This window comes from Dipteris shenzhenensis, chromosome 1, assembly GCF_047967505.1.
Source record: "Dipteris shenzhenensis isolate YYH24624 ecotype China chromosome 1, Dip_SZ_1.0, whole genome shotgun sequence".
NCBI classification, from domain to species: domain Eukaryota; kingdom Viridiplantae; phylum Streptophyta; class Polypodiopsida; order Gleicheniales; family Dipteridaceae; genus Dipteris; species Dipteris shenzhenensis.
Window position 1 is genome coordinate 17792806 of NC_141596.1, and position 25544 is coordinate 17818349.

The 25544-nt window shown below is 44.5% G+C and overlaps 1 protein-coding gene across 1 annotated transcript in view; it reads left to right on the forward strand.

The window, feature by feature from the left end:
• The window catches only part of LOC147905481 (uncharacterized), a 97532-nt gene extending 81598 nt beyond the window's left edge, over window positions 1–15934 (forward strand). Inside the window, exons 14-17 of the mRNA XM_087378583.1 lie at window positions 12505–12552; window positions 12651–12779; window positions 15211–15248; window positions 15361–15934. Of these exons, the coding sequence (XP_087234709.1) occupies window positions 12505–12552; window positions 12651–12779; window positions 15211–15248; window positions 15361–15934 (789 nt within the window). The remainder of the gene's footprint in view (window positions 1–12504; window positions 12553–12650; window positions 12780–15210; window positions 15249–15360) is intronic.
• Window positions 15935–25544: the final 9610 nt, after the last annotated feature.

Here is a 25544-nt window from a genome sequence, read left to right on the forward strand (position 1 = left end):
ATACCAAGGTATTTATCATTCATACACATGGTATTTACAATGATCCATTCCACTCATCCTCTCAATCCCATACAATATCTTAGAAAATAGAAATAAGTGAGAGCCGCTAGGCTATCACTTGATACTCAAACTCTTATCAAACATAGAAGAAAACAATACCGATGCCAAATAAAAAATATCAATTTTTTGTGTCACAGTGTGAGTGTGGGTGAGTATGGACGAGTGTGCATGAAAGTAAGCTTGAGTGTGAGTGAGGATGGGTGAAGTGAGAGGTTGAGATTGAGTGAAAGGGAAAGTGTGAGTGTGAAGAAGTAGGATGGTGTAAGGCTGATGTGTTAGAAAGTGAGTCTAGGAAAGGGGGGCATGCATGTGAGTGAAAGTCTGTGTCTGTGTGAGAGAGAACTGAGAGAGGCGGACTGTGAACAAGTACGTGTGTGTATGTGTGTGTGTGTGTGTGTGTGAGGTGGGGGGAGTTGTGTAGAGTGATGCTTGGGGTTTTTCCTTTGGTCAACTCCTGGCACAAATTCTTCTTTGTCTCTACCTCTACAATGCATTGGAAAGGTGTTCGATGCTCCCCTTGCATTGCAAGAACCTAGGCACTCTTACTTTATTTCATCCAAAGGGATACAGTTGGTGGATGATGCCATACATCTAGATGGTACATTGATCTCTTTTCCACTGGCAGTCAGACAACATGGTTCAGGGTAGCATTATAGACAGTTTTAGCATTCTCTTTCGTAGATGCTTCAATCTTTCCTGCCAGTACTGAAATTAGAGCTCTCTTATCGTCTCACAAATTGGGCTCTGAATTTCCAAGATTCAGGCACTCATCCTTTGCTATTGGCTAATATAACAGTGGCCAGTTTGTATAGGATTTTGATGCTTCCACCTTGGATTTTAGATACCGAAAATCAGATTTGGTCTATGGATCGTCGTGCCAAGCGGTTCGCAAAAGATTGAGAAAACTTTAGAGCTGTGAATTACCTCCTCGCCGAGGACATATTGCTCCTACTGTCTATCACAAATCTCGGGCTCCTAGGGAATCCTTAATTCATCTCTTTTGGCACTGCTAATCACTTGTGACTTTCTACTTCTTCTACAGTAGCATCTCTGAGCCAAATTCCCTACTGCTTCCTTTGGCAAGCTCTTCTAGGTAATTGGCATTTATCCATCAAGGCCTGTCATCTTTTTTTCACAGGGGTTTGATATTGGGGCTTCTGGACTCTATGGAAGGATAAAAATCATAGTGTCTTTGGAGATTCCACTTCTTCCAAGTTTTCCTATTTTCGGATGTCACTAAGGCAATTTTTTTATAATTGCCTCAGTACTCGTTACATAGATTCCTCTCTCTACTTGTCTTATATTGAAATCTTCTGATACTTTGTAAGGGCAAGTTCCCTCTTTGGAATTGCTTCTTGTAATGTAAACAAATGTGGATTTAAAAAAAGAAGTGTGTGTGTGTGTGTGTGTCTCTGTGTGTGTGTGTGTGTGTGTGTGTGTGTGTGTGTGTGTGAGAGAGAGAGAGAGAGAGAGAGATGTATTAATGCCTTTCGGAGGCCTTATGAGTCTATGAGACAAGGTACAATCATAAAAACTAACTCATACAAGCCATGATGGGATGAGGCAAAGTGCTTGCGAAGGCCCTTGCTAGGTACTATAATCAAAGCACAAAACTAGGCCCTTGCTAGGTACTATAATCAAAGCACAAAACTAGTACTCAAAATACAAAAACTTGAAATTCCTGAGATGACAAGAGATGTGATCGAGTGTCATCTATGATCTTGGTGCCATGGAAGATCTCCCAGGTGCAAAGTTATTGCATACCTCCCTCTATCGAGTTGTCTCTCGCTGTGGAATGGGGGGTGTAGTCTCCGACATTATACATCTGATGAACCATTTTGAGAGTGACACCTCGACTCTGGTGGTTCCCTCTAAGTAGAGGTGGGATGGCCTAGACCTCCTTTATGCTTGCTTTGGTCAGCATATGCATCATCCATGGTCTCTCTATCTTTGGCTTCATAGCTCCATGTTGTCTCTTCTCGTTGATCCACTATGCCCTCATATCAGCTAGCTCCTCCTCTACTCCACTACGTTTTGGGGTTGACTCAAATGCGTAGAAATCTGTGACATGCCACTATGCTCGATTAGACTCTATCACCTGTGGTAATGTCACCCCCTTTTGTTTGATCTATCTCAATAGGGTCTCTCGATGTTGCCACATCTCAATCATATAGAGACCAATGCAAACCTAATCATGAAGGTGGATCATGCAAGAGAGTGGCCCAAAACCATGTCCCTTCGGAAAGAGACAATGGTATTGTCCACGGATCTCATAATAGACTAGGCAAGTGCATAGAAAATGCTCCTTTGTCTCCACCTCCTCAAATATGCGTAATCTATAGATTTGTTGCTCTCTAGGTGTGCAAATGGTGTGCAAATGGCTATCCTCAGCTAGTGGGATGAGACCCACATCTGTCCAATGGCTATCCTCAATGGATGTGAGACTCATCTTTCCTCTAGGTACAAGGATCTCCATCCTTTGATACTATCAAAAAGTGGTCGTGATAGAACAAGATCTTGGTGGGGAACTCCTAGTCCAACCCCCCCTCCCAAAGTCAGTGACATATCGACCTAGAGTAGATCCAATGTATGATGCGGTTGAGCTCATCTGTGGGAGCAAGGGGAACGGGGCATCCAAGTTGTACTAGAAGGGGGGGGTCGATCCATTTGAATGTCTTGGATGATAAACAATTTGGATACGTGTGCGTACCAAACCGTGCTAATCCGTCACGTGAAAACAGTCACCACCTCCCTTGCCCTCCCTCGCCCTCCCTCGCCCCCCCCGCTGCTCTCCCCCTCCCTGTTGCCCCCTTCTCCTCTGCCCTCCCTCTCCCCCGCCAGCCCACCCGCCCCCTTCTCCTCCCCCGCCCCCTCCCTCCCCCACGCTCTCCCCCCCCCCGCTACTCTCCCCCCCAAGGTGACCCCCCCCGGAAAAAAAAAAAGTAAATTAAAAAAATTAAAAAACCTCCTCCCTCTCCCTCCCTGCCCCCTTCCTTCCTATCTCAGCTCCCCACGCCTCCCCCTCAGCCTACCTCTGTCTCCCCTCTCTCCTCCCCTCTCTTTCTCCTTCTTCCTGCCCCTCTCTTTTCCTTCCCTTCCCCTCTCTCCTACCCTCTCTTTCTCCTTCTTCTTGCGCCCGCGTTCAAGGCGTCCTGGGTAGTAGTTTCACGGATGGAGCTTTTTCAGTGTTGGAATCGGCCTTTTCACATCGATTGGCGAATGGATCCCCATTCAACCAATCTCCGTCCACCTCCACCGGCCACGAGAACCGTCATTTTTTCAGAAGACGAGCTGCAGCAGCTCAAGAAAGATGTGGAATTACAGGGCTCCACATCACTTTTCGCCCACATCTTTGGGTCACACCCTTCCAGATCACAGGCTAGAGACTGGATTTTGGCGGCGTTACCAGGAGACCTCGCCCCTCACCTCAGGGATATTTGACTTTTGGGACATGGATTCTTCCAAGTGGTTTTCGACTCCCACGAGTCCACAGCCCTTGTTCTCAAAGCTAATCCCCTGGCTTTGGGTTCGAGGAGGATCTTTCTTTTGCCCTACACCTTGGGCTTCGATCTGGTCAAGGAGGACAGGCAGGTCACATCACTGTTCATTAGGTTTCCTGGTCTTCCTCAGGTCTACCATCGACTACTTGCCACTATCGGAGCCACATTCGGAGTGGTCACGGAGATCCCCTCCCTTCCTGGCATGCCTTCTTCCTTGGTAGAGGCAGTCAGTGCAGACGGGGTGCCTCGTGTTAGGGTCATTGTCTCTGACCCTAACATCTCAGATGACCACATTATGCTTCAACGTCCATACGGGTCTCTCTTTCGATAGAGAGTCGAGATTTCAGGTAGACAGGACCAGTGCAGGATTTGCAGGACCCTTGGGCACTTTGCTAGAGACTGTCCAAGGAAGAGAAAAAGACCCAAGAGGTCTTCTGGTGCGGCTCCTTCATGTACTACCGCAAATGCACCTCCCCAGCACCCTGTACCACGCACTCCAGGACCACCAAGAGCAACAGGGCGCCCTGCTTCGTGCACCCCAGGACCACCAGGGGCAGCAGGGTGCCCAATGCCCGTAGCACACCCCGTACCACGATGGAGAGCTATCAGAGTGGCTCCCTTACCTCAGGAGACTTTTGATCCTGTTCAGACAGACGCCTTCCAGACTCCAGAGGTGGATGTTGCTGTAGCCCAGACACTACAGTTCCACATCAAGAGGGGCCTTTAGATCCACCAGCCCCAGTCACTTTGGTCTCTGACCCCTTGGTTTCTGACCACGAGGGGACTACAGGTACTTCTTCCCCACAGATTGTTCCGGCCACAGTCAGGACAACCGAGAAAGTGCAGGCGCAGATGAGGGCTCTTGATTCCTCTTCACCCCAGCCATAGGCCTCCTCAACTGCCAGCTCCAGTTCTGCTGATAGAGGTCTGGTAGGTCCTTCTCCTCCATCTTCCACGAGTCCAGGTCTTCTTTGCACTCCTCGGCCAGACTTGCTTATCAGGAATTCTTTTTCGGCACTGGCAAATTTGGCGACTTTCATGGATGATGAGGAGTTTGTGCCCTCCACCTTAGGGGTCCCGGTCATTTTCCTTCTGACAGGGCCTCCCTTTCAGTAGGTGTGGGGATCCTTTCACCTATTGAGTTTCCTACCCTCAGTAGGAGTGTTTCGGCCCAGGGGAAGCTGGTCTCCTCTACTAGGTTGGGTAAGCCTTTCCATCCAGCATCCTCCTGTCGATGAGGATAGTCAGCTGGAACATACAGGGCCTAGGCGGAGTTTCACACCATCGCTGTAGGCAGCTGATCCAGAACCAGCTTCATCCAGGCATCACTGGAGGTGTTATTGATATCCTTTTCATCCAGGAACACAAGCTAGATGCCAGTGATTGCTCTAAGTCTGGCAAATTGCTTTCAGGACATACCTTCTGGTCGCGTGCTATGGGCACAAGGGGAGGTACTTGCATTTCGGTCTCTCTTTCTATTCTCCCCTTGGTTGCTAGTCATGGTATTATCTCCCCTTCTAGAGCTCAATGGATCATTATTTTGATTAGAGGGCATAAGATTGGTCTTCTCAATCTTTATGCTCCCAACAACAGAGGGGAGCAGATCTCCTTTTGGAAGGAGTTACTCTCTTGGGCCCCCATTGCAGATTCTTGGATCATTGGTGGCGACTTCAACATGGTTGAGTTGCCTTCAGACAAAAAGGGAGGCAGACAGGGTGGAATTCATTCTTTGGAGAGGGCAGCCTGGGATGCCTTTCTCTTTCAGTTCAGTGGCAGAGACACTTGGTTGGATGATGCCTTTCATATTATGCCTTAGTCACTCCTGTACTCTTGGTCGAACAGGAGAATACACATGCCCATTCATGCACGGATTGATAGATTTTATGTAGATGATTGGGCACTTGACAGAGGAGGATCTGTATGCATTTCTACTAGGGTTTCCACCTCATATCATTTTCCAATGGTGTTGTAGATTCTTGAGCCTCATCGGAGAGGACGCTTTGCCAGTGTCAGGATTCCGGATGCTTTTTATGCAGAGGAGAGCCTCACGGAGGATATTTTATAGATTTGGGTTTCTCACATACAGGGTGGAGCTGTCCATCCATCTCAGGTAGCTGCAGCCTTATCCAGAATTAGTGACTATTATCATTCAGTTGTTGATTCTAGGAGACGTGAGATTCTCAGATGTGAGATTGGTATATGCCAGCAGTTAGCATCCCTTCAGAGGGAAGAGTAGAAGAGGCCCACAGATGCTTGGATTCAGGAGCGCCTTGCTGTAGCAAGGGCTCATTTGCAGACATTGTTGGATCAGAGAGCAGAGTATGCCTTTCATGCATGGGAATCCTTTTGGATTCAGATGGGTGGCAGGGTCAACAAATACTTTTTCTCTACTCATGGGCCCAGACATAGTAGAGATAGTGTTTCACAGCTTTTGTTGACTCAGATGGGGTGTTACAGTCAGATCTTGAAGCTGTCATGCGTGTAGCTTCAGATTTTTTTGCATCCCTTCTTACTGCAGATCCAGGCACACAGGCCATTGATGATGCTAGAGTGGTTATTTGGTAGTGTATCCCTGTACTGGTGAAGGATGAGATGTATGTTTCTATGGATGCACCTTTCACCAATGCAGAATTCAAGACTGCATTACTTGCCCTTCACAAGGGCAAGTGCCCAGGTTCAGATGGACTTACCCCCTCCTTTTTTATTACTTTTTGGGAGCAGATTGGTGATCACATTACATCAGCCCTGCAGGGCGTGTGGGACTCTGGTGAGATGCCGGACTCACTCACAGATGGTCTCATTCATCTCATCCCAAAGGGGGGTAATAGGAATCTTGTGTCTCAATGGAGACCCATCACTCTTTTGGGCACTTTTTACAAGATTTTGGCGAAAGCCATTGGTCTGCAGCTACAAGTTTTTCTTCCAGATTTGATTCATGACACGCAGACAGGGTTTGTGCATGGCAGAAGTATTTTTGATAATATTTTCTCATTTTGGGAGGCCTCAGAATGGGCCATGCAGAGCCGCCAGAGATTGGCCATTCTACTCTTGGACTTTGAGAAAGCTTACGACAGAGTAGACTGGGATTTTTTAGAGGGTACTCGATCTCGCTTTGGTTTTTCAGATGCATGGATTAGAGGAGTATCCTCTCTCTACAGATCAGCCCATAGCCAGTTGCTCATTGGGGGGGTAAGAGGAGACAGGTTTTAGATTTCCAGATCCATCCGCCAGGGATGTCCTCTTGCCCCGTTTCTTTTTCAGTTTGTGGCGGAAGCTATGAGTATCTACATTAGATCTCAAGCTGATATTTATGGGCTGAGGCTTCCTATCTGTCAGGAAGAAGAGCTCATGGATAGTGAGTTGGCAGATGACACGGCTGTTTTTTTGGATGCCTCCCCCAGGACACTCACTTCCTTCCAAACAGCCTTGGATTTGTTTTGCACGGCTGCAGGTGCACACATTAATTGGCATAAATCCAGTGGTTTTTGGATTTGCGAGGATGACACCCTGGATTGGGGTAATGATATTGGCTTCACTTGGGTACAGAGGGGCTTCTCTGTTAGATATTTGGGCTGCTAGGTTGGGGTGGTCATCTCTCCCTCATAACAGTTTGCTCCGGTGTTGGAAAGCATCAGAAGAAAGCTCCTTTTCTGGAGCTCAGCCAAACTTGACTTGGCCTCCAGGGTGGTGGTGGTTAACCAGGTTCTTCTAGCCATAGCATGGTTTGTATGCTCTTGTTGGTGCCACTCTAGGGATTGTATCACTCAGCTTAAGAGGCCTATACGAAACTTTTTATGGAGTGGTCTAAATGGCACAACTGATGTTACAGCCAGGGTGGCTTGGGAGACCTTGATTCTTCCTACAAGAGAAGGGGGTTTGAATATCATCGACCCAAATCTACAGTGCAGAGCTTTACTCTACAAGTTCATTGTGAGAGGGCTTATGCCAGGACAAGAGCCTTGGAAGGATTTTTTAATCAGATGCATACAGTCTCGCACGCCCACTTCAGGAGAGGATTGGACACACAATACTAGATGGGTTTTCACCACAGCCCACCTGAGGTCTCCCTCTTCCCCTCTTATGGTTGCTATCTTGAAAGCATGGGCCAGCTTCAGGAGTACTCTTCGCAGGATTCCCCCATCCACCCGTGAAGAGATTGAAAGGCAGCCTATCATGTGGAATGACAGGATTTTGGATGAGCTTGGCAGACCACTTGGAGCTTCTACTTACATGCAGTGGCCAAGATGGGAGAGGGGCCCTGCATCTATAGTGGGAGCATGGAAAGCCTTCAGGAAGCTTCCTGCAGACCAATAGGCCCAAATGGTTCTTAATCTCAGAGGGAGTGCAGGGAGAGTCCAACAGATTGATGCAGCCTTGCCCTTGGATTAGGTGGACACAAATGACGTGCCTATTACTTGCTCCACCTAGATGGGGGCATTTTCCAGATTGGGAGTTCCTTTATAGGTGATTTCTTTCTTGACCCACATGAGGATGCCTTAGTATTTGATGTTTCTTGGGGGGGCAGTCTGTCCAGATCCACAAACGATATCTTGTTGGAGGTACCGTTTCAGCTAGTCAGGATAGTGGGCTTCATGGAGCATGGCTCTCTTTCACAGTGGTACTTGGATCGTGACCCGCTTCTCCTCGCCCTTGGCTCATGGAGGCTGTGGCTCTATGGAGGTGTCCCAATTAAGTTTTTGCAGTGGGACCCTGGGGAATGGGAATGGATAGATGAAGGGCACCGAGAGAAGAGCATCCCCTTTTTTCGTTACACGGTCAGTAATGCCAGGAAATTCCTGCTCAGCTCTAGGGGTTGGAAGCCTACCAAAGCTCCTCATTGGGAGAACTTTCAGATTTTTGCTGACTTGCAGAGAATTTTTTGGCAGAGGCTATGGAAATCCCACCGGAATAGAAAAATCACTCTCTTCTTTTGGCTTTTTATTCATGGTGGGATAGCAGTGAACCATTGGAGATCCAAGTTTGAAGCTGACCCTTCTTGCCCTCACTGCCTTTCTGCTTTGGAGACAATACAGCACTACCTATGGGATTGCAGACAGGCGAGAATCATATGGAAGGGGATTGCAAGACTTTTCAGCACTTTTGTTCGCCTACCTTTCTATATGACCTGGGGATCAGTGGCTTGGCTTACTCTTTCAAGGCCCCAGGTATTTTTTGAGAGACTTGACTCCTCTTGGGCTCTTCACATCCGATGACACCTTGTGGAGTCGTGCTCTCTAGAGGATGTTCCGGCCACTCTTTTCAGGGCTGCTCACTCCTCGGTCGACTCTCCATGGGAGATCCTAGCTAGCATTGCAGCATGGCACATTTGGAGAGCCAGGTGCACTAAGGCTTTGGAGGTTCTCAAGTTCACCCTTCTTAGATCTTGGCCAGTACTTGGATAGATACGATACACTCTGATGGCCATTTGGGCGACCATGCAAGGATCATCTCGAGTAGCCTCCTCCAGGAGAGTTACTTTTCTCAGAGATTGGAGAGACTCTCCCTTCTTTGCTGAGACTTCTACAGGGTTGAGATGGCATTTTCAGCCTCAGCCTTGGTTTCTTTCTACCTCATTCCTCTGAGGTGTTTTTATTACATGCTTAGCACGGTGTATTTCTGCACAGAGCTTGCTCTAGCGGGTTTCTTTCTTACTTAATAGAAGTCTCTTTTTTTTTGGGGGGGGGGGGGGGGGAAGTCACCACCTCAAAGCTTGGGGGAGCTTCAGGAACACTCTTCGAAGGGTTCCGCCCTCTACCCTTGAAGAGATTGATAGGTAGCCGATCATTTGGAACGATAGTATACTTGATGAGCATGGCAGACCTCTAGGCACTTCCCATTATATGCAGTGATCTGGATGGGAGAGAGTCCCTGCCTACACAGTAGGCACTTGGAAGGCTTTTATCAGGCTACCTGATGATCAGAGACTACAGTTCGTGAGTCACCTCAGAGGGGTAGCATGCAGGATTCAGCAGATACATGCAGCCATCCCGATGGAATGGACAATTGAGGTGCCTATTACTTCCACCACTTGGATGGGAGCTTGGCAGTTCCTCTACAGGTGATCGCTCTTCGAGGTTTCGGGGAAGATGCTTTGGTCTTTGACGTTGGGGATGGAGGTATACTCTCTAGATCCACGAATGATATTATTCTAGAGCTTGTCTTTCAGCCTGTCAGGATTGCTGGTTTTGTGGACCACAGAGCGGGCTTGCAGTGGTACTTAGACCCTGACCCTTTGCTCTTGGCCCTGGGATCCTGGAGGTTGTGGTTATATGGAGGTGCACCTATCAAGTGCTTGCAGTGGGACCCAAAAGAGTGGGAGTGGATAGATCATGGGCACCAAGAGAGGGGGATTCCCTTCTTTCGTTTCACGGTTGGTAATGCCAGGAGATTTCAGCTGAGCAGTAGAGGTTGGATTCCCTCCAGAGCCCCCCATTGGGATAGCTTCTTCATCACCGCAGATTTGCGTAGGAATTTCTGGAGGAGGCTCTGGAAGTCCCTCAAAAATAGAAAGATCACTCTTTTCTTTTGGCTTTCTATTCATGGAGGGATTGCAGTGAACCTGTGGAGATCACGATTTGGGGCTGATCCCACTTGCCCTCATTGTCATTATGTAGAGGAGTCAATGCGACATTGCCTTTGGGACTGCAATCAAGCAAGAATTATTTGGAAAAGAGTTGCTTGGATACTCAGCATTTTTCATACTTCCCCTTTCTTCATGACTTGGGGCTCGGTCGCATGGTTATCCCTTACTGGACCCTAGCTGTTTTATGAAGGTGAGCCTTCCTCTTGGGCACTCTCGATCCGCCGACAGGAGATACAGCCCTACTCTCTTCAGGATGTACCACATACTCCTTTCAGAGCTTCACATGTTTCAGTGGACACCTCTTGGGAGATTTTGGCTAGCATTTCCTCTTGGCACATTTGGAGAGCCAAATGCACTGAGGCCTTGGATGACACCCAGATACACCCATCACAGGTGTTCACTGGTATTTGGAGTGACACGATTCACACTTTGATAGCCATATGGGCTAGCATGCAGGGCCCTTCACGGTAGCCTCTTTTAGGAGGACTGTATTTCTTCGAGTTTGGAGGGGTTCTCCCTTTTTCTTAGAGGTTGCTACCGGATTGAGATGGCACTATCAGCCCCAATCCTTTCTTTTTGGCTCTTGATCTTTTCATGCATTGCATGGTGTATCCCGTATTCTTGTATGGAGCTTGCTCTAACGGTTTTCTTTAATACTTAATAGAAGTCTCTTTTTTGCCAAACCGTGCTAATCCCTCTCTTGGCTAGTTGTTAGGATGACTCTTAGCACCAACCTCGGTAGCCTCTAGCTAGGCAAAGCCCAAATCCTGTGTCTGAAAGATGGCAAAAATCTGGAGTGGTATCATGGTGAGCTTTGCATGTACTATCTGAGGAGGGATTGAGGACATACTCCAAATCATCTTGGATCCCCTAATCAAATGTAGCCTCCCAAACCTCCGCCAATCGGTCACCGAAAGATACTCCCTCAGAAGGGTGTGCTGCTTACATAGCTATCAGCCTCACTAGTGTATCAAAGAGCCATCCTTCGTCGGGGGGTCATGGAAGTGTGCCTGAAAGCACTGTCGCTCAAGCTGGGCTAGAGCTCACTGTCACCGTGTAAGCCGTACCCTAGCTACATGAGTCATTGTACAGATTGGTCTTGTAAAGACTGCTCCTAGATAAGTGTATGACTGTACTATCTCCACTTCTCCCCTCAGTAAGTGACTTTGTGCTGATGAAGTATTGCGAAAATAATAACCTTGGTCTTGCCAAGGTTGACTGTCGTCTCTCCCTGCAAAACACCTCTAGCACATTTGGATGTCTCTGCAAGCCTGCCGCTTAAGAGGATATGAGGACTATGTCATCACATACAACAACATCTGTATAATCAGATCAGCAAGCAATGATCCTTCAAAACTCCTAGGCAATCAATGAAGGTCGTGATCTCATCAATATAGAGCCGAAAGAGTGTTAGTGAAAGGGGGCATCCTTGCTTCACACCGGTCGTGCTCTCAATCGAATCTGCTGACAGGCGTCCAGGGGCACATACTCTCCCTCTATGCCCCCTAATCATGTCTGCTGGGATCTGCTTCTTCTGAAGCCTCCTAATCATGCGCAGAAAGCAGGGTGGAAGAGGTAGAATGCAGGGCAGGATGGCAGAATGGTAGGGGGTTGAGAAGGGAGCAGCAGAAGGCTATATGAAATCCATACAGCAGTAAGGCATCTGTATATTAGTAAAATTTAAGAGTCTAGAAGGATAGAGGAAGGATTAGCATTACAAGGCAAGAAGGGGGAGAAGCCAGGGACGGGAAGGGTTGAGGCCTGAGGCAGGCTGAAGGAGATTGAAACACGCTGAGGGAAGAATTGAGAAGGTTTGATTGAGGGAAATGTTGAGGCAGAGGTGGGATGGAGAGGTATGTTGGAGGAAGCCACGGGATGAGGGAGAAGCGCGCTCAGGGGTCAGTGAGCTCAAGGTCCAAAGTTGACATGAAAGGGGCAAGCCTTATATCTATTCTCTACAAACTATGCAGTACAAAAATTGTGGTGGCCCTTGCAGGACATAGGAGGTTTCTCTACAAATGCAAATCCACACATCCAGATTCCTCTTCCATACAGCACGATAGATCTTACTGCTAATTGCTGCCACAGCTCATCCCACTTATTGGGAAAAAATTTAGCAGCATGTCTTCACCATTGTTAGATTAGATGAGGCATCTTTTTGGTTTGTATTGAAGGCTGAACTATCTCCTTACTCACTCCTTGTAGTGTTTCATAGGTAAGTTGAGTCGAGTGGGTCTTATTGGGCACAACTTCTTTATTTAAACCTTAAGTTTTCGTATGTACAGTGCATTGTATTTTGTATTATATGCTTAGTTTTCTTGCTGGATTCTTACTCTCATTGTTTGTTGACATCTGTTCCAGTTATCACAAATAAGAACTGAGCATGCAGTAGAAAGGCAAGAGCTTCAGGTCTGTGTCTGAGCCTCCATCATAATTTTCACAATCATGGGCAGACTGTCTATACATGATATGTGAAAATGTGACTAACGCCATTTTTGGAACTAAAGGATAAAGTGAAGATATTGGAGTCAAAAGAGCAAGAAATGGAGGAGTTACTTGGCACACTGGGTCGAACATCAGCTCAATTAGAAACCCAACATGCCATGAATATTGTTCTTATGAACAAAAAAGAGGAAGTAAGTTGGCTATCTACCATTGTGATTCAAGTAAAGCTCTATGTGAACTCTAAAGAATAGTTGTGTTTGTTGTGAAGTCTTTGCAATTTTACATTCTACTGTGAACACATTTTTTATTCCACTTAATGTTTTATAAAAGGAGTATAAAAGCACCTACAAGTATATTTATTACTAACGTAGTTTGTCATAATAGTTAGTAAAAGCTTCTAGAATTGAGAATACCTCTTTCCAAGGATAAAGATGGTTGATGTTATGTGGCATCTTCTGTGCAAATGATAATAACTAGCTTCAACTATGGGAAAAGTAGGACTGAATGCAACTTGAACAAGCTAAAAGCTAATGAGCTAACCATAATTGAGTAGAGCATCATGTGAATTGAAAAATGATACGTCGGTGACATGTGAAAGGATACAAGTGATGTTGGAGGCCAACATGAGATAACAAGTCTGACTCTGGTTCAATCTGTCTTTGAGCTCTTGAACATCATAGCACCCAGCTCACACTTACATAAACTCAGTAGGAGATGTTGCAACACTAGACAAAATACTGTCAACGTAGAGACTCTATGGAATAATATGATCGTTAGCCCTGTCTTAAGGCATGGGATCCTTGCTTGACAAGGCCATAGCTCAAGCCTCGAGCATTGAGGCATTTTCTTTTCTATGAAAAAGACTTCTATTAAGGATGAAAAATACCCGCTTGAGCAAGCTCAAAGCGGAAATACATCATGCTGTGCATGAGGAACCCCCCCTAAAACAGAAAACTCAAAATGAGCTGGAAAGAAACCAAGGTTGAGGCTGAAAGTGCCACCTCAACCCTGCTGTAGTCTCTAAGAAAAAGGGGGAACCCCTCCATTCCCTAAGCAATATAACCCTCCTGGCTGAGGCTGCCCGGGAAGAACCCTGCCTGCTCGCCCAATTGGCCATCATAGTGTGAACGGTATCATCCCAAATACTCGCCAGGGTATGCGAGGGATGGACCTAAGATCCATCTAAGGCCTCTATGCATCTGGCCCTCCAAATCTGCCAAGCAGTGGTGCTAGCCAATATCTCCTAAGCGGTATTCCCATGAGCATGTACTGGCTTTAATAGGAGATAGGCCATCCTCTAGAGAGCAAGCCTCGACTAAGTGATGTCGAATCGATATGGCCCAAGAAGCATTCTGCCACTTATAGAAGATCTGAGTCCTTGACAGGGAGAGCCAAGCCACTAATCCCCACGTCATGAAGAAAGGACAATCAAAAGTATTGCGCACCTTGGTAATTCTCATCCAAATGGCTCTCGCATGCCTGCAGTCCCATAGACAATGATGAATCCACTCATTAACAGAAAAGCACCTAGGACAAGTGGGGTTTGCCCATGAATAGAAAGCTAAAAAAATAGAGTGACCTTTCTATTTCTTGGAAAAATCTCCAAAGCCTCTGCCAGAAGACCCTCTGTAAATTAGCGGAAACCTGATAACTCTCCCAATGAGGGGTCTTGGAAGGTCTCCAACCTCTACAGCAGATCTGGAATTTCTTGGTGTTACCGACCTTGTAATCAAAAAAAGGAAGGCTCTTCTCTTGTTCTTGCAACAATCCATTCCCACTCTCCAGGGTCCCACTGAAGAAACTTTATGGGGACTCCTCCAAAGAGCCACAACCTCCAAGAACCCGAAAGAGAAAGATGAGGACTCAGATCAATATGCCATGCAGAGTCCTTGCCCTAATCCAAAAAGCCTATGATCCAGACACGCTAAAAAGGCATGCCCAAAAGAATATCCTCTGAAGAAATAACTAGACTGCCATCTGCCTGTACATCAAAGACCAAGGCATCCTCGTGTGCTCCCAAAAAGCCATAACCTGAAGAGGAATGCTTGTCCTCGAGAAAGATTCCATCCACACGGAGCAAACAACGGGCCTATCATCTGTATCCACCCAATCAAGGGGAAGGGCTGCATCAATATGAAGTATCCTCCTTGCATGTTACGCTCTAGTTGAGGTGGCATGACCTCGGAAGAATCAATCGACATTTCCCTTAAGGATCTACGTTTGTAATATATTTGTTTGCACTTCATGTAAATGATCGGGATGGAATTAATGTCAAGGTTCTAGGTGAGGGTTGATAGCACCAGACTAGGTGGATCTAAGGCTAAGGGCCTAATGCAAGCAATGTGCCTAGGGGCAAAGGAAATTAAACTATCCCAAGAGAGGGGTGAAAAGATGCATTAGGAAAGGCCCTATGATGATGACATGTGGCATCTAGATCCATCTAGGGAGATGGGGCTTATTGGAGTTAGTGAGAGAAAGAGAATGGACCTTCATGTGATTTTGGATTTTCGATTTCTTTGTGAGCTCTCACGCTCTAGCAAGGATTTGGCTGGGAGGATATTCTGTGGTGCTACTCCCGTGATTTGTTGTAGTAAGTAGGAAGTTCGTTTCATTTGGTATCAGAGCAAAGGATGGAACGATCCTGCGTTGTGTGTCAAGAAGTGACGAGGTGGGATTTCTGGTTTTGACAAGGAAGTGTAGGTAGATTCCGGTGGTCGTCATCGCGGTTGATCGAAGATTCGCATATCGTTGCAATTGCATGATTCGATGCAGGTTCAAGGGTCAAGCTACCTGGGGTTCTTCGAGTGCAGAGCACGAGCCTTGCCATTCACACGATATAGTAGTTTCTCCAACTTCGATTCACAGAATCATAGCAATAGCTTGCTATCCAGACTCAACGCTCGCTAACTTCGATCGTGAGTTAGAGTTTGTTGACAGCAGGGGAGTAACGGCGACTCGGGGGCTGACGAATACACACAGGGATTCACCGACCAACCATAGACACGACAGGAGTGAGTGGACCAGGGAGGCGGAACGCACTTGTGAGCGGAAGCGTGATAGAGATACGTATCGAGGGAGCCCTTTGATACTGGGATTTCAAGGTGCAGCATGGCGTGACGCATGGTGGAGTGCTACTCGACGAGCAGCTGGCCACAAATTCAGGACTTGGACAGCGAAGGTGCAATTGAACGCACTTCCCTATATCGTGCACACAGTGGGATTGCATATACAGTGCGGGAGACTGTTGGTTGGATTTGCATGGATCGAAGAGGGAAGCGATTCTGAAGGCTGTGACGAAATCGTTGACCAGGGGGCTTCTCAAAATCTCTTTCCCTTTTTATTTTAACTCCTTTCTTGAATTAGAGTTTCGTGAGGTTTTCATTGATCGTGAGCTTGTAAAAAGGTTAAATGCCATAGCAGGTGGTGGATACCAAGGCAGGGTATGATGCAGGAATTTTCCTAGTACAGGGAAATTGGTTTGGGGTATATTGTGATATATGCTTGTGTCAAATGCCTAGTTATTGTGAATCTGGGATTGCAGGTATTCCCTAGAATAGGGAATTGTGTCAGAGTGCCAGTATACTGAATTTAGCAGTTTGTAAATACAGTTTGTAAATACAGTATTCTAGCGATGTTTTAAAAAAACAAAGAACAAAAAACAAAACACCCATTAACCTGAATGGAAGCAGAAGAAGGAGCTTCCAGGATAGACTCTGTAGAGTCAGGAGTCCGGCCGACCCAGCAGGTGTCGCACCCAGTAGTTCACACCTTATTTGGCAGGATTGCATTACTTGAGGATGCCCTGCAGCAGTTATTAGCGCAACAGTTACAGGCAAATGTAGGGTAGTCTGAACATAGAAGAGTGATACACAGTATGTCTGCTAGACCTTCTCGAGATGAGAAAGGAAAGGCTCCAATGGAACCAGAGTCTAGTGTCCATACGGTCGAGCCTAGGAAGGCTAAAGTACCTAATATTGCCAATTATAGGCCAAAAAAGTATTCTGGTCGGATGAATGACCGTAGTTCTGATGTCATTGAGACCTGATTACACAAAAGGAACGAGGCGTTCACCATTTGTGAAATCAGAAATGATATCAAGAAAATCCACGAGGCCACCCACATGTTTAGCGAGGCAGCGGATCGGTGGTGGATTAAACAACAGAAAGATGGTATTGCATCCACCACCTGGGAGGGGTTTAAAAGGGAATTTAGGAAACACTTCTTACCTCCTGACGAAGCATCCCGAGCTTGGGATCAGTATAGAAACCTTCGTCAGAGAAATTTGTCAGTGGTAGAATACACTGATAAGTTTCGAGAGCATAATGAAGGTTGATGAACCCCTATCTCAATCAATCCAAGTGAAAGATTTCATATTTGGATGGAATGATCGGATTAAAATGGAAGTTCGGGCTAAGTATGCGAACACGTTGGATGATGCAATAGCCATAGCCTTGAATTATGAAGATGCCAAGGGCAGCAGGCCAAGTGGTATTGTGTGTCTTACGAGGTGAGAAAGATGTACCTCAAGGACCGTTGGTTTCCGCGATGGAAATCCGAAAAGCTCAAGAAGAGTTTTTATTCCTTTGTACGGCATCGGTAATGCCGGTTGATGATTCTTCGGCTAGCACTGATATTGTTCAAAGTGGTGAGATGGCCAAGCTGACTAATCTTATAGCAAAGGAGTTCTCTGACTGCTTTAGGGATGAGCTACCTTATGGGTTACCTCCAGAGTGGAATGTTCAGCATAAGATCGAACTAATCTCGGGGGCAGAACCTGTAAATAGACCTCCCTATCGAATGAGTTTTACCGAAGAAGCGGAGGTGCGAAGGCAACTGGAAGAATACCTCAAGTTGGGGCAGATTCAACCAAGTTTCTCACCTTTTGCTTTGCCAATGATATTAAAGAAGAAAAAGGATGATACGTTTCGCCTTTGTATAGATTACAGAGCATTAAATAATATCACTGTTAAGCACAGGTATCCGATGGCTCGGATTGATGATTTGCTAGATGCATTACATGGAGTCGTGATTTTCAACAAGATAGATATTAAGTGTGGCTACCATCAGATCTGGATTAGAGCCGAGGATGTGCATAAAACCGCTTTCACAAGCAGGTTTGGTCATTATGAGTTTTTGGTAATGCCCTTCGGACTTACCAATGCTCCAACTACATTCGTCATGCTTATGAACGATTTACTGCGTCCGTATATCGGAAAGTTTGTAGTACATTTTATTAACGATATCCTAGTGTTTAGTAAAAGTATTACTGAGCATCGTGAACACTTAAGAATAGTGTTCAGTACTTTGAGGAAAGCGAGTCTTTATGTAAATAAAAAGAAAACTATACTGTGTATGGTTAGGCTTGAATATTTAGGATTCATAGGAATAGGATGAGCAACCCCATAATGGGCAGAATCAATATCTACAACACTCATGTACCTAAATCTTTGATATGCAAATCTATCTTTTTTCAAGCATTGGAATTTGTAACTAGCCTACATGTGCCTTAACTTTTTCCCGTGGAAAATATTCATGAATATTTAATTGATCTTACTTGGTAAAGTCTTTTTCTCAATGCCTTGTAAATGAGTATGCATCCTTATGTGAATTTTCTCATTAAAGTGTCTTTAGCATACATTTCATTGGCATTTTAATAGCTTTATTCTTAATTTTTGAAAATTTTGATAGCTTTACTTGTGTCCCTTGTTGATCTAGTTCATTGGTTAAAATTTGTGCATTTGAGGATCTTTAGGGAAACACATCTTTTCCATAACACTTCTAGCATTAAATACATTAAAAGATATTCACATTATTTTTATGTGGATTGCAGATGGAGTGGCTCTACTTGGAAGCAAAAGTTGAAAAAGAGAATCTTCAAAAAAAGTTCAAAGATTTAATTCATAAATAATTCTCTCTCTGAGAGAGAGGATCTCTAGCCTCTTAAGGTATTTCCCTCCACCATATTTCTTTTCCTTATCTAATTATTAGCTTTTGGTTTTAAAAGCTAGTTGCAGATTTGAGGTCTGATTGCTAGATTGTACCTTGGTAGTGAGATCTACATTATAAACCATGGGCAAGTATTTTGATTCAATGCCTTCATCTTATCAATTTGGGAAGTTGAAGAGGCATATTGTGCCCTCTATTCAAATAATATCATAGAAACAAAAGTATGGAGCTTTCTCCTTATTGTTAGTTCATTAGTATGACAGATTCAATAAGGATCTTTTTAAAAGGATCCCTTTCTTATTGTTGTTTAAACCACATTAAATATTAAATGAGTTTCCTTTGGAAGAAACCCTTCCTTCATATGGCTAACATGTCTTTAGTTGATAGGATCAATTTAGTTTTAATTTTTTTAGTTTGAAGGATACAAAATTTGAAATTTCTCTCATTCACCTTTCACCTTGCATCAATCAAGCTATGCCTTTCTTCCTCCTCTCCTCTTTCTCTATCATCTTTTTTTAATTTATATGTATTCAATTGGTGTCTAACTTTCTTATTCAATAAGATTACCATCAATATTTGTCGATCCTTACAAACAAGATTGTAAATATTGCTTCAATATTGATAAAATTGTAAGTTATACTTTTTGTGATTTCTAATTTTTTGTTGCTTTGAATATTTACATCCAAGTTAAGTATCAAATCAATCAACTCTAAGCTACTTCATTTTGGGCTCCTCTTTGTTTACATCAAAATATCAGATGTTTCATGCATGTTCCCTTCATTTTCTCTAAATTAGCTCTTTAGGACTAAGGCTTCGCATTTGAATTGATCAACGAGGTTTCATGTTAAGCTCAGTGGTTGATGAATTGTATTGCCTCTAATGGATGTGAATTGCATAATTTTTTTAGTATCTTTTAAGAACATATCATATAATGGTCGGGATTATTTATTTAAATAGAGAAATATAATGTATATGATATACATTTGAACAAAGAGTACATCAATTGATCATTGACTTGCGAAAGCCAAATACTAACAAACTAGAGAAAATTTATGTAGTCCATGTAGCCGAGGGTGAATGATTAGGGCACCACCACCAACCTAGAGAGGGTGAGACACCTCTTAGAGGTTTATTTCAGTGCTTTGGGAGCCAAGGTCAACTGGTATAAATTGGTAGTTTTCCTCATAGCATTAGAGAAAGTGCTTCCAAGGGGGTTGCAATCTTGACTTCAATTGGATACCCTGAGGTTAGACTGTGCATTACTTGGACTGGTAGGTGCATCTGGATATTCCAGCAGATATGCAAATAGCCTCAGTATAAGAGAGCATGGAAGGAAGCTTCTTCACAGAAGCTCAGCTAGGCTTTCCCTTATAGGTAGAGCAATTGTTGTGAGCCAGATTCTTTTGGCCACAACAAGGTACATCCCATTGAGCTGGTACTTCCACAGAGGTTGTATGGACAGATCAGGAGGTTAGTCCAGAACTTTCTTTGGGGCAGGTTTAGATGGCCCACACACAACCAAAGCAAGGATTTCTTAACAGATTGTAGCATTCCCCCAAGCAGAGGGAGGGTTGAGTGTTATTGATGTAAGACGCTTGTGTGTGTGTGCAACACCTAGCTGCTAGCCTTCATGTTAATTTTAAAAAATCTCCCTTGTTTCCTTTGCATTCTAAAGATTACCATAGTCTAGTCTGGACGGGGGAAATTGACTCGCCCAATCAATTGATATGCCATCTTGGTTATCCTCTAGGTTGGTCAATTACTCATTGTCAACAAATTGATTGGGTTCTTGTCAAATTAATGAAAAAGTTGGAATATTGGAAGTTAGTGACTTGGCCTTTGCATATCCAGCCCATAAATGTTCAATCTATTTTAGTGGCCTACATTCAATTTTACCTACCATTGAATTTTTACCAAAGGATATATTACATCCTTTATATCCGCCATCATGGAAACTCGTTTGAAGCATGGTAGGAAAAGTTTGCGCTTGCTTCCAATACAGTGGTTATGTTCACCAAAATTGCATGGGGGGTTGAATATTCTCAACATTCACGTGCACATTCTGGCTCATAAAGGGAAAATGATGCTATAATTTCTACATGGTGATCATCCTTGGGCTGCAATGATGCACTTTTTACTCCAACTTTTTTCTCCTACATTTGGCTATTGGCAACCCTCTCAGTGGGATTTTCTATTTGGTAATATTGAAAGCAAGGTCAAAGGTTGCCCTATTGTTACTCAAATGTTTTTGGATTGGAAACATAATCTCACATTTGGCTTGGCATGGCCGGGATTGCTTCTAGGGTAAATCTTTGAGAGCTAGAAGCATCCGCTGGTCAAGAAGTTTTTCCCAGCCATTGGCTTTACCAGAGCCTAGACGCTCGTATTTTCTTAATTCAAAAGGAATTTCCTTTGTGGCAGATGTCATTCATGAAGATGGCACTCTTTTATTCTTCCCTTTGGCTACTGGAAAATATGGTTTGGGAATGCATTATCGCCCTCTATGGTAGATCATTACTCGGATGCTTCAGACATTTCAGCCAGTACCCCCTTTGGAAGTTCAAGATAGCCTTTAGGATTGGACTCTTCTTCTAGTACACACGTCCATTTGTCCTTTGAAGCTGTCTCATATAACACTCTCATCTTTATATAAAGTTATGTTGTCTCCACCTCGGGCATCGGATAGGGCTAATCAAATTTGGCATTTGCATCAAATGGTGAAGAAAAAGATTGAAACAAATTTGGCACTCCAAGGTCCCTCTATGACAACAGGTCTTTCTATGCCGTGTTTTGTTGGGAGTTTCCATCTGGATAGCTTTTATCACGTAGACATATTGCTCTAGCTATTTGTCATAGATGTTTAGCTCCAAGGGAATCTCCATGTCTCGGGGCACTACCCCGGCCCCCGAGACATGGAGATTCTTGGGCATCCTTCAGCAGAGTTTTCCTCAGGCTTCTTTTGGCAAGCTTTTTTGGCTATTTGGGATCTATCCTCGACGGCCAGATTTGAGTTGTTATTTACCTAGTTTCGCTCTACTGGGCACTCTGGAAAGATAGAAATCACAGAGTCTTTGGTGATAAAGTTTTTTCTACTTTTGTTTTCTTCCGTTGTTCTTTGCAGCAATCGCTCTTCAATTGTCTGCAAACTCACTACATAGATCATGATGTATATTTATCCTACACGGAGATTTTCTCTTGGTGTAATCTTTTGGCTTACCAGTTTTTCTATGATAGCTATCTTGTAATATAAAGTCTTCAAAGTTTTCACTTTTTTTTAAAAAAATAATGTATATATTTTCTAATGAATATTACCTTCTTACAAAAAAAAGAGCACACGCGCGTGTGGGGGGGGGGGGTGTGTGTGTGTGTGTGTGTGTGTGTGTGTGTGTGTGTGTGTGCGTGTGTGTGTGTGAGGCATATGTGGATGATTCCTTTTTCTTGTCCCAGAACACTAAAAGGGATCTTTCATGCCTCATGCATGCTTTATCTTTATAAGGTTTGGTTGCATGTATGCATGTAAATTTTCAAAAATCTAAAACTTTTGCCTCTCCATGATAAATCTTGGCATCATATATTATGGCCGGGGGGCATTGTTTTACCCACGCAGCTTGTCAAGCATCTTGGTTACCTTTGGGGTGGAGGGTCACTCGCTATTAGCAAAAGGAATGGGTTCTTGACATGCTCAAGAAGAAGCTGGACTATTGGAAACTAGAAACATGGATGTCAGATACTGCATTGTTCAATCCATTCTGGTTTCCTATATCCAATTTTATTTGCCTATGATGCTATTTACTATGTAGGACATATCCTATCTTATATCGTGACTATCATGGAGCTCTTTTGGTGCTCACACGCTTTTGCCCAGAAATCCCTTTGGTTGCTTTCAATGGATCACCTTCACATGCCTAGAATGCATGGGGGACTAAATAGTTTAAATATTCACATGCATATTCTCGTCCACATGGGGAAACTGATGCTGCACTTCATGTAGGGTCATAAACCATGGATTTTCATGATGAGCCATTTGATTTTACACTTTTCTTCTCTAGCTTTTGGTCACAGGCACCCCTGCTTATTGGGACTTTGTTTTAGGTCATAGTGATGGTAGAATAAAGCGATCCCCTTTTTTCTTTCATCTGATTGTTGCTGATTGGAAGAACATACTTACCCATCTTAAATGGAAAGCAGGGACACTCTTGTAAGGGACTCCCTGCATCCTGAGAGTCTTCATTGGTCAAAGGCTTTGACACCTCCTTTGTCTTTATAGGAATCTCACCACTCTTACTTTCTTTTGTCCAAAGGGATTTGCCATGTGGATGATGTGCTTGATGGCTCGAACATATCTTCAAAGGTTTGTATGTGGTGACCTGAAGCTTGCGGACACGTAGATATGGGCACATAATCTACAAAAACTAGGGACCAGTGTTGAGGTCAAAGACTATCTCGGATCACAGCCTCTGAGTGGGAGTGTCTTGCAACAAAATGATAGGCATTCAAAAAATGTGCATGGTGGCTCTAACTGCTGGATCTAGGACAGTTGCAAAAGCTGCATTAAACAACTCCATTTGTGCCACTAGTGCATAGGAGGTGCCTACTGTTGGAAAGTTGAGCCTTGGAAAATTCTATAGAATGTTTGGGTCTGAGGCCTTCATTGCTTCAAAATCTTTATAGGAGCACCGTCTTCTTAGAGACAAGTATGTAGGGTCCACTCGATGGTCAACTCCCATTCAACAGTACATTTGCCAAAATGCCTCGATTTTTAAAAAGGGAATTTGCCATTGTGGTTGTCGCCCTATGTCCACATCTGTTGTTGACACTTTATTTGGATTCAGGGTTTTGTAGCCGCTGTGGGTTTGCCTCCGATTGTCTCTCCACCAATTTTGCGAAAACGTTTCTGCATCTCCGTAAGGGCATGAACTTCCATGATAACCTTGCAGCTTAGGTGGAAGCTTTGGAGTTTGCCTGCCACTTGTTAACCTCTTAAACATCGCCGATCACTCGAAAGGATGTGATTGCTTGATACCATGTGTCATGGTCGGGCAGGGGCTCCTGTGGTGACTGGCTCTCTTCGTCTTCGTGCGGATTCTCAATGACTTCTTTATGATCTTCCTCCTCGTAAGGACCCTCGATGTCCAAGAAGAGTATGGGATTAAGAATGTTGTATCATGCGGTATTACCCATATCTTTCAGATCCTTCGTGCCAATAGACTCTGTATGCATCATGTTGTGTCTTTGGGTGGTAGTATTGTGTGGTGGGATGGTGTGTTGTGAAGGACCAAATGCAAAATGGTAGTGGGGGTGGGGTTAATAGAAGAGTCGATGCCTTGATTGGTGGGAGAGGGAGGGGATGGATGGGATTAAGTATGCCCCACGTTGTATCGGTATCTACTTCTCATAGACCTATGGGGTTTGCCACATGAGAATCATCAAACTGGCTAAAGCTAGTTTGAATCATATTCTGAAAGGCTTCATGAATATTTCTATATAGGACAATAATACCCACAGGGTGATAGAGCTGACTATTATTTAGAGTAAGATGCTGTAAAATATACTCAGCGTCATGCCAACCATATGATTGAATCCACCCTAGACCGTCAAGGACTGTGGGTTGCAAGCCATGTCCTGCAAAGCATTGGGTTTTAGGAGCTCTCGCATAAGCATATCATTTGAAAGAAGGGAAGAATCTTGGAGGACTCGAATCCATGCCATAAAGTAACATGATGTCCTCGTGAAAATTGGGTGGTAATTGAGGGTCAAAATTTAAGAATCATCTTGGAGGACGATGTCCTCATGAAAATAAGCCATGGTTGTAATAGAATAGGCTTGGATTTTAGTACGACAGAGTAGGAAGTTGAAGGAAGCACAAGATAGAGGTTGTGCAAATTTGAGATTGTGCTATGTGGCAACGAGAGAGATGGTGTGGAAGTAGTAGTTGAATTTGTCTTCAATTGTGTGTGGGGTGAAGGCGAGTGAAGTTGCATGGGTAGATGCATACAAGGTTCTTTCGTGGAGCTCGTCGGGGTTCTATTAAAGGAGGTGGAGGCATTTGCTCCTCTTGCAACTGTTCCTAGAGCTGGATGTTTTGTTCATGCTGTCGGTGGCAGAGAAGGGATTGCAAGTCCTCTATTTGGGTGGCCTAGACCGTCAAGGACTGTGGGTTGCAAGCCATGTCCTGCAAGGCATTGGGTTTTAGGAGCTCTCGCATAAGCATATCATTTGAAAGAAGGGAAGAATCTTGGAGGACTCGAATCCATGCCATAAAGTAAGATGATGTCCTCGTGAAAATTGGGTGGTAATTGAGGGTCAAAATTTAAGAATCATCTTGGAGGACAATGTCCTCGTGAAAATAAGCCATGGTTGTAATAGGATAGGCTTGGATTTTAGTACGACAGAGTAGGAAGTTGAAGGAAGCACAAGATAGAGGTTGTGCAAATTTGAGATTGTGCTATGTGGCAACGAGAGAGATGGTGTGGAAGTAGTAGTTGAATTTGTCTTCAATTGTGTGTGGGGTGAAGGCGAGTGAAGTTGCATGGGTAGATGCATACAAGGTTCTTTCATGGAGCTCATCGGGGTTCTATTAAAGGAGGTGGAGGCATTTGCTCCTCTTGCAACTGTTCCTAGAGCTGGATGTTTTGTTCATGCTGTCGGTGGCAGAGAAGGGATTGCAAGTCCTCTATTTGGGTGGCCTAGACCGTCAAGGACTGTGGGTTGCAAGCCATGTCCTGCAAGGCATTGGGTTTTAGGAGCTCTCGCATAAGCATATCATTTGAAAGAAGGGAAGAATCTTGGAGGACTAGAATCCATGCCATAAAGTAAGATGATGTCCTCGTGAAAATTGGGTGGTAATTGAGGGTCAAAATTTAAGAATCATCTTGGAGGACGATGTCCTCGTGAAAATAAGCCATGGTTGTAATAGGATAGGCTTGGATTTTAGTACAACAGAGTAGGAAGTTGAAGGAAGCACAAGATAGAGGTTGTGCAAATTTGAGATTGTGCTATGTGGCAACGAG